Source organism: Arctopsyche grandis, chromosome 11 (assembly GCF_051622035.1).
Source record: "Arctopsyche grandis isolate Sample6627 chromosome 11, ASM5162203v2, whole genome shotgun sequence".
NCBI lineage: Eukaryota > Metazoa > Arthropoda > Insecta > Trichoptera > Hydropsychidae > Arctopsyche > Arctopsyche grandis.
The window spans coordinates 7,584,211-7,601,190 of NC_135365.1; the positions used below are offsets into that span (position 1 = coordinate 7,584,211).

Consider the following 16,980-nt stretch of genomic DNA (forward strand, 5'->3'; position numbering starts at 1 on the left):
CCGTTATCGATCACTGTCAAGCAAGGATAAATACAAGGATTAAATATCACGGAAAACACTATAGGGGATGATTTTTGGGACTATGTACCATATATGTATATGGGCTAGGAGTGCTGCGTTTCTTTTGCATGTTTAAAAGTATCTAAAAAAACAAATACCACGTACCACTCAGTGCGTTTTCGACCTAATACTGGAAAAATAAACTACGTCCAAAAAAAGCCCGCCTGGCCACTACTACTGTAGAACATATGGTCAATTCCTAAAATTTTATCGATATCATGGTGGCAGCCAAATATCCTTGAAATGCGATAATGATTTCAAATTAACGAAACTTTTCAAACTTAATTTCGAAACTTTACAAACTAATCAAAATTAAATAAAAAGTAATCGGAAACATCGAATATCTTCTATTTTCTATTTTCCACGTGATTTCGCCCTTAATAACATTCATAAAAATTTTAAATAATTGCTTAAACTTGGTTTAATTAAAAAATAGCGTCCGATCAAAGTATGAATAAAATTCGGAATTGATTTAATAATATTATATTAAATATAAAATTAAATTGGGTAGGTAGCACTCATTTTGAAACATTTGAAAATGAATCAAATTTTTGTTCATACAAAAGTCGCGTTTTAATTCATTTGTTTACTATTTATTCAAAGTTCAAACGTTGAACGAAAAAATGGAAGCAACATCAATTAAAATATTTAATTAATTAAAAAATAATGGAAATGCAATTGCAATTTATGAATAAGCTTCATCTGCTTGATAACAAATTTTCACATATTTTAATTTAAATAGTAAATCGATGGTCAAATGTTAGTTTTGGAGGGTTTTAATTATGGTGATTTGGAGCAATCAAACGTCTGTTGGATGCCAGTACAATGGGTTGTTTTATAGATTGATTTGTTTTGTACAATACTCTTATATGATAATATTGCGGCAGTGTTGCGAAGGGTTGAATGCAGCATAAGGTGGCCGATGGACATGAGGTTTCTTAGGGCTAACGTCCTCCATTGTCCTTACGACAAGGGTATGACAGTTCTGTTGGATGTTTTCATAGGCCGCATTGCTTGTTCATTGGATTTTACCAATGTAAACATACCGCGAACGCTGGACGTGCCTGTTCTCACTGCTGATGCTGTACGGGGGATCTATCTATTTTTATTTTTACTATATATCATCCAATATATATATATGTAGGTAGCTCTACCTTCATATGTTATATGTATGTCGATTTACAGGGTTGGATTTGGAATATGTTTGAATATGATTTTATTTATATGAAAATCTAAGCTGTTTTCTTTTAAATTGACCTATCGACAATTCCATTTATTGTTTGAATCGAAATGATTAATATCAAATGTTAATTAATTGCTGATAAGACCAAATAGACATATCGTTTATGAATAAATAGCTGTGGCTTTACCACTTTGCAATAGCACTCGTTGAGAAACACTATTCGTGTCAACCGTTCTTAATTATGATTTTAAATTTTGCACATTATTTCTTAACACCGATTTCAAGGCGTATATATAGTCTTCGATGTTTTAAAAATATATTATATATATTTTTTCATATAAATGATCTACAATAGTTTTAAGTTCAGATATATTTGAATCCTTTAGCTAAGGAGCAAGCTATGTAGATCATTTTTGCTGTAGTATCCTACTAACGTATTTTTTAAAATAGATGCAATTGACAGGGATTTTCAATATAAAATATAATATGTATTTTGACAAAATAAATATAGCAAGTACTATGAATTGTAATGAAATAAATCAATAACAATGGAAATATTTTCGTGTATTGTAGATAAGATCCGTCGTTGCCTTTTTATTTTTGTCGGAAAGGTTTATACTTACTTTTGTTGTATGTATAGGTTTGTACTAACATTTAACAACATCGGTACAGACATACGTCCGTAATAAACAATATTTTCTGTTTTTAACTATTCGACTCCTTTGAGAGTATTATTTTAAAATAAAACGAGCACCCTGCTCGTTTTATTTTAAAATAATACTGCTAGCAGCTAAATAATGTCTTGCTTAGAGAAAAAAGTATTTAGTTAACAGTAATTTCATACAAAAATTGACTCAATGAACGGGCATAGCAGATAATAATATAAATATAGTATTCATTGCAGTTATTTCATTTCAAAAGATGCCAGAACAATATTAATTTCTGGTATTAATCCATTGTCAGTCGAAAAAAAGTTTCACGCTCAAAATATAAACTACGCTCAAAAAGAGCCCACGAGGCAACCATCGATGTAGATGAATGTGATGTTAGAACTTTTTATAATCGTCTGTTCATTCATATAGGAATTATAGATTTTCCATTCTACAATTTTTTTACAGCTGCAAAAAAATATGTACCATGTATATTTAAAACTTTTAAAGAATCAAAATCAAAAAATTCTGCAATTCAAAAAATCATTTACAGCCATTCACAACCCACTAGTGGATAACGACATATCTATTTCCAAAAAACTTCTAATTGTTTCTCTTTTGTGCAACTCTCATCCATCTCATCTCACACAATTTCATCAAGTCACCTCTCTCGTTGCCTTCCTTGTATCCTTTAACATTCTAGCACTTCTTTTGTTCATTCTTCCAGCTACGAGACCCACCCATTTGAACTTAAATCTCTTCCACTATCTCATATTATCAACTACTCTTGTTATTATATATTTCTCACCCAAGTATTCCGTTTCCTATTTATTCTCGTTATGCAAAGCTTACATCGTTCTTACTTATTTGAGCTAATTTGACTTGGTGTAGAATTTCGACGTTCAAAGCCAAATTTTCCTATAGATACATACTTTATCACCGGTAAAACGAGTGGCATTTTGGATTTGAAAACAGTGCTCATTCTTCAATGCACAATGAAGAGATACATCTCTTTATTTCTTCTTCTTTATAATTTATAATACAAATAATTTTCAACTACTTCTACTGCCTTATTATCTTAATATCTATAATTTATTTATTTAAGTTTAAGTTTAAGTTTGGACCATTTTCGCATTAAAGGAGTCCCTAAAGCTCTTCAGTGGTCGAAAAAATCAAGATATATGAGAAAAATAACAATGTATATATACATAGACAAAAAATAAAAAAAACAATAGCATTATTTTCAATACACTTGATATACTCGTAAAAATAAGAGTAAGACGAGTGAGTTGTTTCACATGAATGTTTTAAATCACCATGTTTATTTAACTTTTAAAAACACGTCTAAGAGCCGGGCCACACCGTACGACTTGCGAGCGACTTGGTTGAGAGCGACCAAACCAATGTATGCAGTTAGATAGGGCATGCCACAACTTCTTTGTCGCTCACATGTCCATATATTTTTTCTGGTCATACACTTATGTATGTAGTCGGCCGACAAAGTTGCACGGTATGGCCCGGGTCTAATTTGATTCACCTTCCACTAATTCTCACTCACACTTTTACTGATTTTCGTGATTATTTTACATCGATTATTAGAATATTCTCTGGCACTTTTCTTATTAACTTTTCGTTGTATTTTGGAACCTTCATATTATTATTTTCATACATTCGTTGTACCTATTTTGTAGCCACAATTCAAAAATGATTTTTCTCAATATCGTCGATTATTTACTCTCGCCGCTTGGTATGAAAAGGAAAGTAGAAGTAAATAGGAAAGTTTTTGTGTGGAGCCTATCGTTGACATTTGACGGAGCAATTTTAATAAAAGAAAAGGTTTATTTGTGATGTGTGTGTGTGAATGGCGCCAGACCTCCCCGCATGTCATAGAAATGACGGGCAGGAATGCCAACATGACCACCACTAACACACTCACAATAAAGATTTTCCATACTTTTTTCCTGCATTGTTTACACAACACTCGACGACAGAAAAGAATTCAATAAAATATTATATCTTGTCGATACGTACGACGACGACTGAATAGAATGGGGAACGAACGGACCGAAGGCTCGGTCTTTATTTGTACACTGGAAAAAAATTGTGCGGTCCACCCCCATCTTCCCACCCCAAACTGAAGGGACGAATGTGAAACAAATGAATTTTAGTCACACACTATTAATCGAGAATATTATCCAGTATGATATAATTTCCAAATAATGATATTGAATCTTATATTAGCAGAACTTTGATGCAATTATATGAACCGTTATATTTGAAAGTCCACTTTTCTTCATTTCGATAAATATTTCGCAAAATTTTAAATATAATGTTTTGCGTTTAACAATATTTAAAAATACTGGTGGCCTGTAATACGTTTATTCGTTTTTTCCGGGATAAAAATTTGTGAATTATGTAAGTCATACATCAATAGTGTTTTTGGAACGGAAAATTGGACTTCTGCCACTTTCAAATATAACAGCTTATACATATATACATACATAGATATCAACACAATACGGTTCAATTCGATCAATGTTAAATTAAAAAAAATCCACCTTGAAGAATGTCTTACATGATGAACATTTGTTATCATCCTTTAATGTGATCAACACATCATGCCACTGACATTCAATGTTTGTTGTGAATTGAATGTGATTAACATTTAATCTGAAGTGATATCATCATTTAGTCTGATGACGTGATTTAACGCTTACGTTATCATCACACCAGCAACATTGGGCATGACGTATTACCACGTAGAAGCTGGAGAACGAAACGAATTAATGAATAGTTTCTCCAAAGCTCAAGGGAATTATACCCAAGCATACCCAAAACGAAAGGAATAGGGTATAAACATGGGTAATACCCATAGTCTTTCCTGTTTTTTGTACTTTATCAATCATTAGAGAGCAATTTGCTTCATGCGGAGTTGATAAGCAAGCGAGAAGACAAATGGTTGGAGAATAGCCTAGCATATGTATCTCAAGACACATCTGAGTCGACGAAAGGAAACGTCAGCAACTGTCTTGATGTGGTTGTGAAAGGTGAGCTGAGGATCAAAAGTGATACCCAAATCGACCGTAGATTCCACACGCTTCAATAAGGCGGATCCAATTAAATAATATAATAATTATAACATAATTAATAATTATACCCAAGCATGCCCAAAATAAAAGGAACAGGGTAAAGAAATGGGATACAGGGTAGAGAGAACTCATAATATGATATGATTCATAAATTTTGAATATAATCAAAGTATTTATGTTTAGTTTGATTAAAAATTAATATCATCACGCTTATTGTGATCGGCATTAATATAATTAGCACATCACAAATTCGATTAACACGTTGTATTTACTTTTTGTACTATATGTAGGTATATGAATTTGACAATTGATATCACTATCAAAGTATCAAGTAACTATAGATAGAATGTAAACAATAATATTAAAAAAGTATTGACTGCAACGCACCACCTACTTACAAATAGTATGGCGTGCATAATTTACATAAATTGTAATAAATTTGAATTGTGCACGAGAGCTTGTACAACAAGGTAAATATGTACAGATCAGTTCAAATCGGAGATTTTGAAATTTGTTTGTACGAGAGACGACAGGTGGATTCGCAACCTCGGGGGAAAATATCTATTTGAAAATTACGCATATTTTAACACGATTTTCGTCAAATTTCAAATAAAAAAAATAATAAAAAAAACCAAATCCTGCCCCCCCCCCCATCTCCCCACCATTCGCAGAGCAAACAGAGCACGATATTCAAGGCGTAAACATATCTCCATTATTGGTGTCTTTGTTTGCTGTGAATCCCCTTCTCGCTATTTCAGCATTTATATTTCATAAGTGAGTGCAATATTTCCGAGGGGAGATTTTTCCTTATTTCAAAATCATTTGTAAGCTTCGTTTTAAAAACCTCCACTTTATTCGCAAGCCATTCATCAATCATCGATTCTGTTACAGTCTCTTTTTCCATCAGGCTTTTACAGGCGAGTTAGATTGTTACAATTGATTTTATTTATAAAAACAAGCAAATTTCAGTGGTCTGTTCGAACGCACTCGAGTTCACCTATCCGATATAAGTGTGTGTTTACTTTCAATGCACACGAACCATCTTTGAATGCATTTCGTTGCACAAATATTGACATAGCCCGATGGACACGCACCATATACTACCGAAAATGTAGTGTGTTATGTACCCCATACACTACCTAATACACGCACTCGACAGGTTCAACGCGATCGGTAGCTCGAATATACGAAAATATAGCTAACACTCGACCTTTACGTATATATATAATCCACAATCAATACCATTTTGCCATGAAGGTGCAGACAGAGTGGTTCGCAGCACGTGTTTTTTTTTTTAGATACCTTTAAAAAACCGCTGACATGCTGGTCACGATCCTTCCTAAAACTCTCCCCGATTGTTTTTGGTGATATTTTATCCTTGTATTGACAGTGATTGCCATATTTGATGAAGTGTAGAAAAAACTTATCGAAATAATAAGATCGTACGAATTAAAAATTATGTAAAGACACGCCTATCACAGTTAGAGTCTACCTAGACATGTCGTCCCGCTCTTTTGAGTGTGTTATTTTAGCTCTGTTTTACGTTGAGTGCTTTTACTTTTTAATGAAAATTTTTATGGTGGTTATATCAAGGTTTTTTTTAAAGGATTCTCTAATATAGTGATGTGTAGTTTGATGATTCTCTCCGTAAAAAAATAGATCATTTCTTGTTTGTCAAAAATGGTGTCAGTAAATCCGTAAAAATGATTTCATAAATTTAGGAACTCTTCTATGGTGTTTTCTGTTGAATCTTAAATGAGAATAATTAATTGGAATTATATTCTTGACTCATTTGAATATGTATGTTTTCACAATTTCATAAAAATTTTTGTCTGATCCGGTGAAGTGTTTAAGTAAATATACTCTACAGAAGATTACAGTTGCCTTCTATGGAGAAGAGAAATGTAAACGAAGGGGTGAAATACTCGGTTCCGTATTGTTTTGGTACAAGTTTATTTTTATCGTACAAAACTGAGTATGTAAATGCGAAATTATTTTATATTGCTTTCTTGAGGGGAAAAAATATTTTTTTTTTTAATGGAAAATAAGCTTCTTTTCTTAGAAAGTAGGGTATTTTATAGAACCTTCTTGTAATTGATTAAAAGTTGTAACAGCTGTACAAGTTGTACTATGTTTGTAAAATACTAATACTATAACAACATTATAAAAACATCGTATGTGACCAACTGAATATAAGAAGTATAAAAACAAAATTTAATAATAAAACATTCATACACGTTCACACATACCGGCTATGAAAGCATTTTCAATACAAATTGAGCGCAAATGTAAGGATACTTACGCAATGCAAAAGTTCTACTTCTGGTTGTCGGATTTTGCTTAAATTTGTTCTATTGCTTAACATCACTATAAATATTGTAAACATAAAATATCAATAAGATAGAAATAATTTAAATGGTCAAAATAAAATAATGAAATATTGTTTTAAAAAAATACTTCCAGTTTACGAATTCTAACCATTCCAAACTGAATTCTAAACCTTATCAACTCTAAGTTTGTACATAAAGAATACAAATATAAATTTTCAGCTTGATTTGTTCACCGGTGTGGAAAAAATCGTGTGGTCACAATTATTTTGATATTTTGACATCCCACTTTCGGTTTATTAAATTTAATCATTTTTTTTTATTTTCATCAAACTGATACAAGGATTATACTTGAATTTTCTCGTGAAGAGTATTAAGCTTAAACTTCTAGATATGAAATAGAAGATCAAAATTCATTCATATACATATCACCATCCAATTATGAAAATAATGATGGGCGCAGGCTACCAGACAAATTGGTTAAAATAATCTGTGATAGCCATCGCTCACCGAGATGGAAAATATCACATTCAGGCACTGCAGCAACGATTTCATTAAGAAGCTAGATAGCCTTGAATCAAGAGCCATCCGATAAAGAACTGTGCGAGCAGGAGGTACAACCATCAAATGCTGATTTCTACATGCACATAGTTTAAGTCATAACGAATGGTCTCATAAAAGACTCTCCAATAAAATACGAAAGGTTCATATACATACATTTGTATACCATCAGAAACTAAATAAAGTAACAGTATTACATACATAGATTTCGAATTGATTTATCGTTTTTTTTTTAAACTTTTTACTGTTCATATTTTCCAATACATCTCAAGTCTATTTTAATACCTACTGATCGAGTGATCGTTTTCTATTTTTACATACCTCCTTTACGTTTCATCTTGTTTGTATTTATAATATATTCTCAGTGTTTAAGACATCATAGGAAAAAATCTCTAGCACATATGTATTTACTATAAACTGATTAAATCTAACAACAGTATCGGGAATCAAACAACGAGCCATCAACTTTCGACTCTTTTCATTTCATTCCTTTGCAATTTTTAAAAATCTAATTGTATTTAATGTTTCTTTGTATTATTGTGTTTCAGTTTCGCGACTTATGGGGTCATCGTCGAGCATGAACCATGCCATGAACAACATGTCAGGGTTGGCAGCGTGCTCTGTGGCTGATTCCAAACCTATGCAATTTCCCTTAGCTCAAAGACGAAAACGTAGAGTGCTCTTCACTCAAGCTCAGGTAAGCCATTTATTTTACTTTAGACTGAATAAAATGATTCCGGTGTGCACAAACGTGGAGTTTTGAGCCAACTTTGAGTTTGGTGTCACTGAAATTTATGCGGCACATGGTCGAGCGTACGTTTATCTATATTTATGCTGTTCAAATATTCTAAAAATAATATTTTCCTTGAACAAAAAAATTAACATAAATTAGAGTGATGTTTGCTCGGCAGCACCGGTCGCACTTCTAATATATTTTATAATTTGTGTATGCAAATGAAGAAGCTCGCGGCGTTAAGAAAATGGCGTATTAAACAATGTTTGCACAAGTAAATGCTTTGTCATCATCGTTTATTAAAAAAAAATATATACCGTGCCCGTGTGCGATTTCGTCAAACATCACAAAAATACGTATAGGTATTATAATATAATATAAACTCCGGAGAAGGAAATGATTCTGTGTGTGTGCGTATACTAAGTAAGAAATTTAAAATTATTTGCACAAGTATGAGCGAGCTTTTTTTTATCGCATTGCTTTTTATTTGTATTTTTAAAACAATCAATTAAAAATATGTGCCGTATATTATAAAGCTATTAGCGGTCAAATATTTGGAAAACCTTCGAAGCAGTCGACGTTGATTTGTTTGAAAATTATCACTGAAGTAAAATTTAGGATATGAAAAAATTTTCCTGCATTCACTTTTATATGACTTTTATAAGATTAAATTCAGACTTATTTTAATTATCATATTTGAGTCAAACAAAAATGCAATATATGACAAATACAGTGGAAAATCAGCTTGATGAAGGGGGTCCTAGACGCAATTTGATTTGCCCCTCCCCCAGGATTTTTTAGACATTCAAAAATATTTACTAAATATAAATAAGTTTTTATACAATTTACTATAATTTTCGGGGCCTTTTGCCCCCTTTCCATGAATTAGTGACCCTAGGGGAGTACCCAGTGTGGCTGTAGTGAAGGATGATTCGCAAATCGATAATTTATGATGAATTGATTGGAATTATTATGATGCTAGTTTCATTAAAACTTGCCACTGTCCAGTTAAAAATGTGTGCTTTATGTTAAAATAATGCAAAATCTACAAGATTAATTATTTTAATCACCTATAAAATCATTTTATCGTTGAATAATATAAAATAAGTGCAAGGAATGAGAAATAAAACGACTGAAGCATAGCCGTCATTCCAAGGTGGATATTATTTTCACACTAACCGTTGAACGCGACGTACTGAATTTCCCTCTCTCTCGTATCTTTTTTTTTTTGATTTTTAAATGCTTTTTATTATTACGAAATTATGTTCACAATACATCTTATATCTATTTTAATAGCTACTGATCTACTGATAATTTTCTATTTTACAATTTAATTTAATTTGGCTAGTAATCATTAGAGGTAGGATAGTCACAGTGCTATCCATTGTTCGGCAAACCTTTAACAATGCATTTACAACCTTTGAACAATACACGGCCCCCTCAGGCTCCGGTGACTAGTAATCATATTATTATATTATTCTAATGTTAATGTACAGCATAATAGGAAAAAGAGCTCAAAAACCTATTCTCTCGTATCTGTGGGACACGTGTACAAGGGACTTCCCACGAAAATAATTATTTTTGTTGTTTTTGATCAATCTTTTTAATTCGTTATGACATTATTCGAATCATAGAGGTTTTGATAAGGAATTCATAAAATATGAAGACCCTGCATTCAGTATATTGGTAGAAATAAAATAAAGTACTGGTCACTCGATATCCGTCACAGAACGCCAAGTTTTATAAAAGTAGTGTTTGTTCGGACTTAAGAATGAATATGTTTTTTGGAAATGTGTAGATCTATCATTTTCCTCATGGCGGAAATTCATAATTATTGTCGAAATTCAACTGCATGTCTACAAACATATACATTAATAATACTTCATATTGAAGCTATGTATGTATAATATAAAATTGGAAAATATCTCGTATTATTATTTTCCAGTATACATATATAAGTTAATTAATTGCTCAAAGTTTTGCACTATTCAGTTCTTTCTTTATATCTACATAAAAATGAATGCGTATTTTTATGTGTGTATGTACCTACATATATTTGCCAGTCACAGTTTTTTTTACCTTAAAACCACCAGATATGGTGTACTATCTGTCGGTACCCTAACTTAGACTGCAGAATGGTTTGAGGGTTTCAAAGTTTTTCCAAATTTATTATGATTTATTTGGGGCATGTACATACGTCCTGTGATTAAAAAATATTTCAGTTACAATATCCATCCGAATGTAGGAATGGTATGAATAATATAATCGAATGCCAATAAAGCTCTTTGAATGCCCCCAATGCAAATAAGAACGCATGCGCTTCTAATAAAAACAAAAGAAAAAAACTTAAAAACACACGCGAGATATAAGGGAAAATAAAAAGGCCGTAAAACAAACACTTTTACAAACACACACACACTCTAACCGAGAGACACACTGAGAGCGAGAGAGAGGAGAGAGGTTTTACCGGAGTTGAATGGTCCCGAGTGCGCCATCTTGAAAATGTTGAATGTCATACCGAAAAAATACGACGGATAATTTTGTGTTTGTTTAAGCCAAACGGTGGTTCCGTCAACGGGTCTGATGGACCCGGGAGCCTCGAGATATCTCCACTCTTTACTATTAAGACTTGTTGCTTTTTACTGAAGCCATACAGTATTGCGCACTGACCTAAAATGAACCGTACTACGTACTATCCCATCTCGTCTGCTCATTATCTTGAAAAACTTAAACTTTGATACCTACATATGTACATATATATCTAGCGCAATAAACGGCATTTCCTTATTAAAATTTACATAAAACAATAAATATTTTTTGTATTTATTTTAATTTTTTTTATTCATTGAATTAAAATTTGAATCTATACATATACATATAAATTAAACAACTGAAAAAATTCGGTGCTTCTTTACCTTAGCATGCGATCTACCTTTGAATCGCAGTCAACTATTTTTTTTATTTGTATCGTAGCAACGATATGTTTATTACAATTTTTGTTTTTTCCTGCCGCCCCATAATGTTGTCGAAGCATTTATATCAAAATATCGTCAGCAGATACATATCTCTTAACCGGGTCTACGTGACGAGACAGAATGTTAAATTACAGAAAACACAAAGATCGGAAGGCAAAGATCGAAAATCGAAAGATCAAAAAAAAATGGTGCATGGTAAACGGTACATACTCACTTAATTTGCGCGAGCAGGATACAACAGGAACAAGAGGAACATGCTTTTCCTCCCGTATTCTGCGCGCGCACATTAATACGGGAGGAAAAGCCTGTTCCTCTTGTTCCTGTTATATCCTGCTCGCGCAAATTAAGTGAGTATGTACCGTTTACCATGCACCATTTTGTTTTTGATTTTTCGACTTAAGATCTTTCGATTTTCGATCTTTGCCTTCCGATATTTGCGTTTTCTGTAATTTAACATTCTGTCTCATCACGGAGACCGCTCTTAACCAAATCTTAAATGAATAGGGCCAACCTTAACTTAAACTAACCTACCATGACCCTTAAATAAATAGGTCTTGACTGTAAGATATGGTTTTTTTTTGTGAAAATATTGATGAAATAAAACTCAAAAAAATATATCTTAGCAGCCAACACCTATTTATTTAAGGGTCAGGATAGGTTAGGTTAAGTTAAGTTAAGTTAAGGTTGGCCCTATTCATTTAAGATTAGGTTGTTAGGGTCGGTATTATTCAGTATCAGTTTCACACGCGAGAACTGATACAGTGAGTGAGTGTACAAAAACGTGGAGGTAGATCGCTTACTAAAGTAGATATGTGAAAGTAGAACGCATACTAGGTAGCACCAAAAATTCTTATACGAAGCTCTGTACTTTCTATGGTTAAATTTATTTCATAGAAATATTTAAAACGAAATGTAATTCAAATCAAGCCATTATATACGTCAGAATTAAAATTAGCCTTCGGATTTTGATTAGAACAGTTCCCTTTTGGAGAGGGACAAATGGGCAAAATTAAATAATATATACTATATTCCACATCTAATTTATTCAATGCTTTTTCCAATTGTTGTTATCATTTTTAGAAACTTTTTTGGTGTCAAATGTTATATACGTTGTAATGATGTTTCTTTCTGTTTTTTTTTATATCTTAAGTTTAGTGGAAATATAACAAACGACGTTCTCTTTTTACACTATCAACCCAACATGTCCTTCGCAAATGAATTATCTTTTTTTAGTTAGTCAGGAAGTGAAATTTGATCCTAACGGTTTAAATAAATACTAAGCGCTAATATTAGATGTCCATAGATTTGGTACTAATAACACTGAGCAAAAAAAAAATTACCGGAGCGGAAACTAATCGATCTTTACTGGGCTTAAACCACCGAGTTTGAATATGACAATGATGTTTTTTAACTTGCTTTCGTTTAAGAGACATGAGCGTTTAAAAAATGTGCAATCTCTACAGATTATTGGTATTTCCAGTCTTAAATTCAAAATCTAGTATAAAAGGAAATTTATGTAGATCACATAACTTAAAACTTGATACAAATTCAAAAATGGACAAACAATATCTGTGCACGAAGCCATCGATATTTTCAAAGAGCGTTTCAAAATCAAAATTTAATTTGATTATAAATATAAAGTTCATCCACCTTCTAAGTACATATGTACATAAGTAGGTACTCATATTCATTCTTTCAGAAAGTTTCAGACTTCCAACGGTTAAACTGTTTACAATCGAGTACACCTTTATATAAGCATTGTTACGATTTCATTGACTACCGTGTCCCTAGCATGCTTACAACTTCCGTTTTCGCTTGTCTTGGAGTTTTGAGCCATGCATTGCTTGCCAACAATGAGCAGGAGAGTATGGCATTTAACTAGCCGCTTTATGCTTCAAGAACACTCCATTGTTTGTTGGAGATCAATTGTGGTATGCTTTGAATACTCGACAATAATTATTATTCGCTTAAAAGAGCGTAACGATAGAGAAAAATAAACACACACACACACACGACACTCAAAACAATGTCCTCACCCATCCACAGGTAAGCACTCAAACCTCATACTTACCTACCATACAATGTATAGCATAGTTTTCATTCTATCGATTCGAATATGATTAATATACAATTTTAGACTTGCATATATTCCTTATATATAATATAACATTTAAAACTTGTCTACATGCAGTTTATAATGCAGTTAGATTGAATTGTAGAATGGTTAGTTATTTGGAACGGGTTCCACTTTTATGTAAATTCTATGAGATGAAAATTTTCAATCATTATTTTTATAAAATTCAACAGCCTCAGTTTAGAGTACTTCAGCTTCTACCGACCAACTTTCTGAATATGCTTCTACCAATTCTTTACTATCTTAATATTCCATTACCAATCGTAATAAGAAAATGTTCCAAGGAGTTGTTCAACAGTTTTCTACAGAGTTTCTTGCTTAGTTAGACGACCTTCAATGTAAAGATTAAAATCTTCAACTTATATTCAAAACAATTCTTATCCAAATCTATCTTCTATATACATAGTTTCACTATTGCAAAATATCAGATTTTAGACCTCAAACACAGTTTTAATCTTAGCTTAAGTTTTTATACCACGTGTATAGAAATTTCACAAATATTTTTGCACTTTGAATTCACATCTGCCACATTATTTGAATTAAATCGATCTCAATCAAACTTAGCACTCAATATTTTCATTATAAATTATCGTATGTATACTTGGCAGGTTAATATTTATTCATTCGATATCGTCATCGACCCATTTAATAACATTAAAAAATATTCGATTCGACTTTCAACCGTGAATTTAGAATAAACGGATACAAGGAGCGTCTCTGCATATATGTATAGGCTTTATAATATGAAAATGAGGTTTTTCTTTCGGTTATAAGAAAAAAAAGCCCAAAAAACGTGATTGCGACAAGATAGGGTTTACATCATCGTTTCGAATAGACGAATCGCCGGATCGCCAATTGCTCGGACAAAATATTTGCTCAGTGGAATACCTAAAACCACGATCTCGGAAAAGCCAGAAGCTTGTGTAAGCAAAGAATAAATTAACGAACGATCTTGTAAGTAGTAGTTGGTACTACACTGGCGACAAAATCGTTCCGCCAACGTCACTTTAATTTCACAGAACGAACACGGACGTCAAATTCATCATATGTATAAAAAGTTTGTTATATAATATCTCGGAACTTTTGTGTGTGCGTTGAATATAAATTAAATGTCATTGAATAAAATATTCCGTACGATGTATATATGATATATGTATATTATATGTACATATATATTCGCTAGCGTTAGTATTTCCCGTCTTGTCGTAGTTAGTGTTTGAAATTTGGAGTTGTTTTTTGGAATTATCCTTTTTACGGCGGTCAAATTTCTTCGCATAATTTTCCACGCGAACAACTTTTTTTTAAATTAATTTTTGACGCAATAAATATCTATTATATTTACTTAAAACTTTTGAATAAATTGGGATTTTAATCATGTAACCTATGTACATATGTAGCTCATAGACTTAAAATTTTAATTAATTTGTATGGTGTATAGTTTTTGTGACATTAAAAATGGAGACTAGAACGTTTTACTGTTTTCGAAAGATATTTATTGAAAGTTCTTTATTATATTATATTTTATTGAAAGTTCCACACATATGATATTAAACTTGTACATATATATTATAAATTTATAAATCATATTTAATTAGTGGTAAAATAGAGGGCAGGATGGTTTTGCCAATTTGATGAACAACCGTTTCAACAATGAAATTTGTTTGATTTTAAAAAACTAAAGTAATCTTACTATTGATGTGATAATACTTTTTAGCTAGATCTGACTTTTTTAATAATAATAAATTTTAATACTTGAGAATGGCGGCATAGCCGATGGACCCACTTTATATATTTCCCATGATGCCATTTCGGACTGTCCTTATCGACACCTGTAGAATTAAACTTTTAAATCATAATCGTATTAAAATAGTAAAATAATCACATGAAATCAGTGGCGACAGAAATAGTGGCGACATAGTAGGTATCATAGCTTTGTCAATTTGATGAGGAACCGTTTCAACAATGAAATCAGACGAATTGGCAAATTGTGATAGGAAATAATCGACTTGTAGTCACAAATATCCAAGTCTGACGAGTAGTGCTACAGAAATACTTCCGAATAAATTCTTTTAAATCGAGGTCAACCCAGGGCATTAACTCAGGAACATCTCTGTAGTTAGCATTACCGCAATTACCGAGCTATACCTACTGTTGAATATATTAGAATTTGAATTATGAAACTTAGCTCATTGAATTAAAACTATTAACTAATCCGTAGTTTTTGAGACGTAAAAAAATGGAGGCTAGAACTTTTTACGCGTTTTTGAAAGTAATACCTTTATTGAAAGCTCCTGTCATACTCATACGTGAGAAAATACGGTATACAGACAGGCATTTACATAGATAGGCAGGTTTACTACATACATATTATATGATGATGCTTTTAAGCTATGATATAATAAAATTCCAATGCGTGCCATTTTAACTTGATGCAAACTTTGTTGCACATTTCCAATAACGGATTTACCTCTTAAGTCGATTGCACAATACATAGTAAGTCAGCCAGAAGCTTCTGATGGTATTTTTCTTCTTTTTTCTGAATGTCAAATACAAATAAATATATACCTAAGCAGAGTGGAAGCAAACATACAATGCAAGAAGACTCGTCCACAAGACGTGCTCACGTTCATTTGCTTTGTCACAGTAGAAGCCAAAACAAACACGACTCGCCGAGGACCAAGAGGACGAGACAAATCACGAGGGTGTCCTGTCAATTCATCAGCCTCCACATTGCAAAATATCGCCGATATCAGTTCCCGGTTGATTCGATCCGCGTTGAATTTTGTAAATCTGAAAAACGAGCGGTGCTTTTCAAAGGAGGCCGGCCGGACGCCGACTGAATAAACTAACGTTGAGAAACGCTCTTTCGTCTTGTTTGAGATCATTAATGGCAGAAGCTGATATGTGTTCGTCTCGGGTCAATATTTGTTGACAACAACTGGAAATTAGTATCGTGCGTGGATCCAAATTGTGAAAATCTGTTTTTGAGTGGTCGTCGATCCGAACTCGCTCCACTAAATATGGGTATTATATTACACACTCGTGCACAATGGCTTGTGTTCAATATTGAATCACAACGCTGTAATCGTCGTGGTTTGATGTACTAACTGATTTTTCGGTGTATGTATGTACTTACATATGTATACTCGGATTCGTGCTGAAATTCCTAATGATATGCTGTGTATATGCTGCAGTGGGATTATATTTTCAGTTGAATATATTCCAGCTGGCGTTTTACGTCATTCATATTTGAATAAAATTCAACTAG

At 32.5% G+C, this 16,980-nt stretch overlaps 1 protein-coding gene across 1 annotated transcript in view; it reads left to right on the top strand.

Moving 5' to 3' along the window:
• The window catches only part of LOC143918550 (thyroid transcription factor 1-like), a 58,390-nt gene that overhangs the window by 15,236 nt on the left and 26,174 nt on the right, over positions 1-16,980 (top strand). The window contains exon 3 of the mRNA XM_077440488.1: positions 8,419-8,567. Coding sequence (XP_077296614.1) covers positions 8,419-8,567 — 149 coding nt within the window. The remainder of the gene's footprint in view (positions 1-8,418; positions 8,568-16,980) is intronic.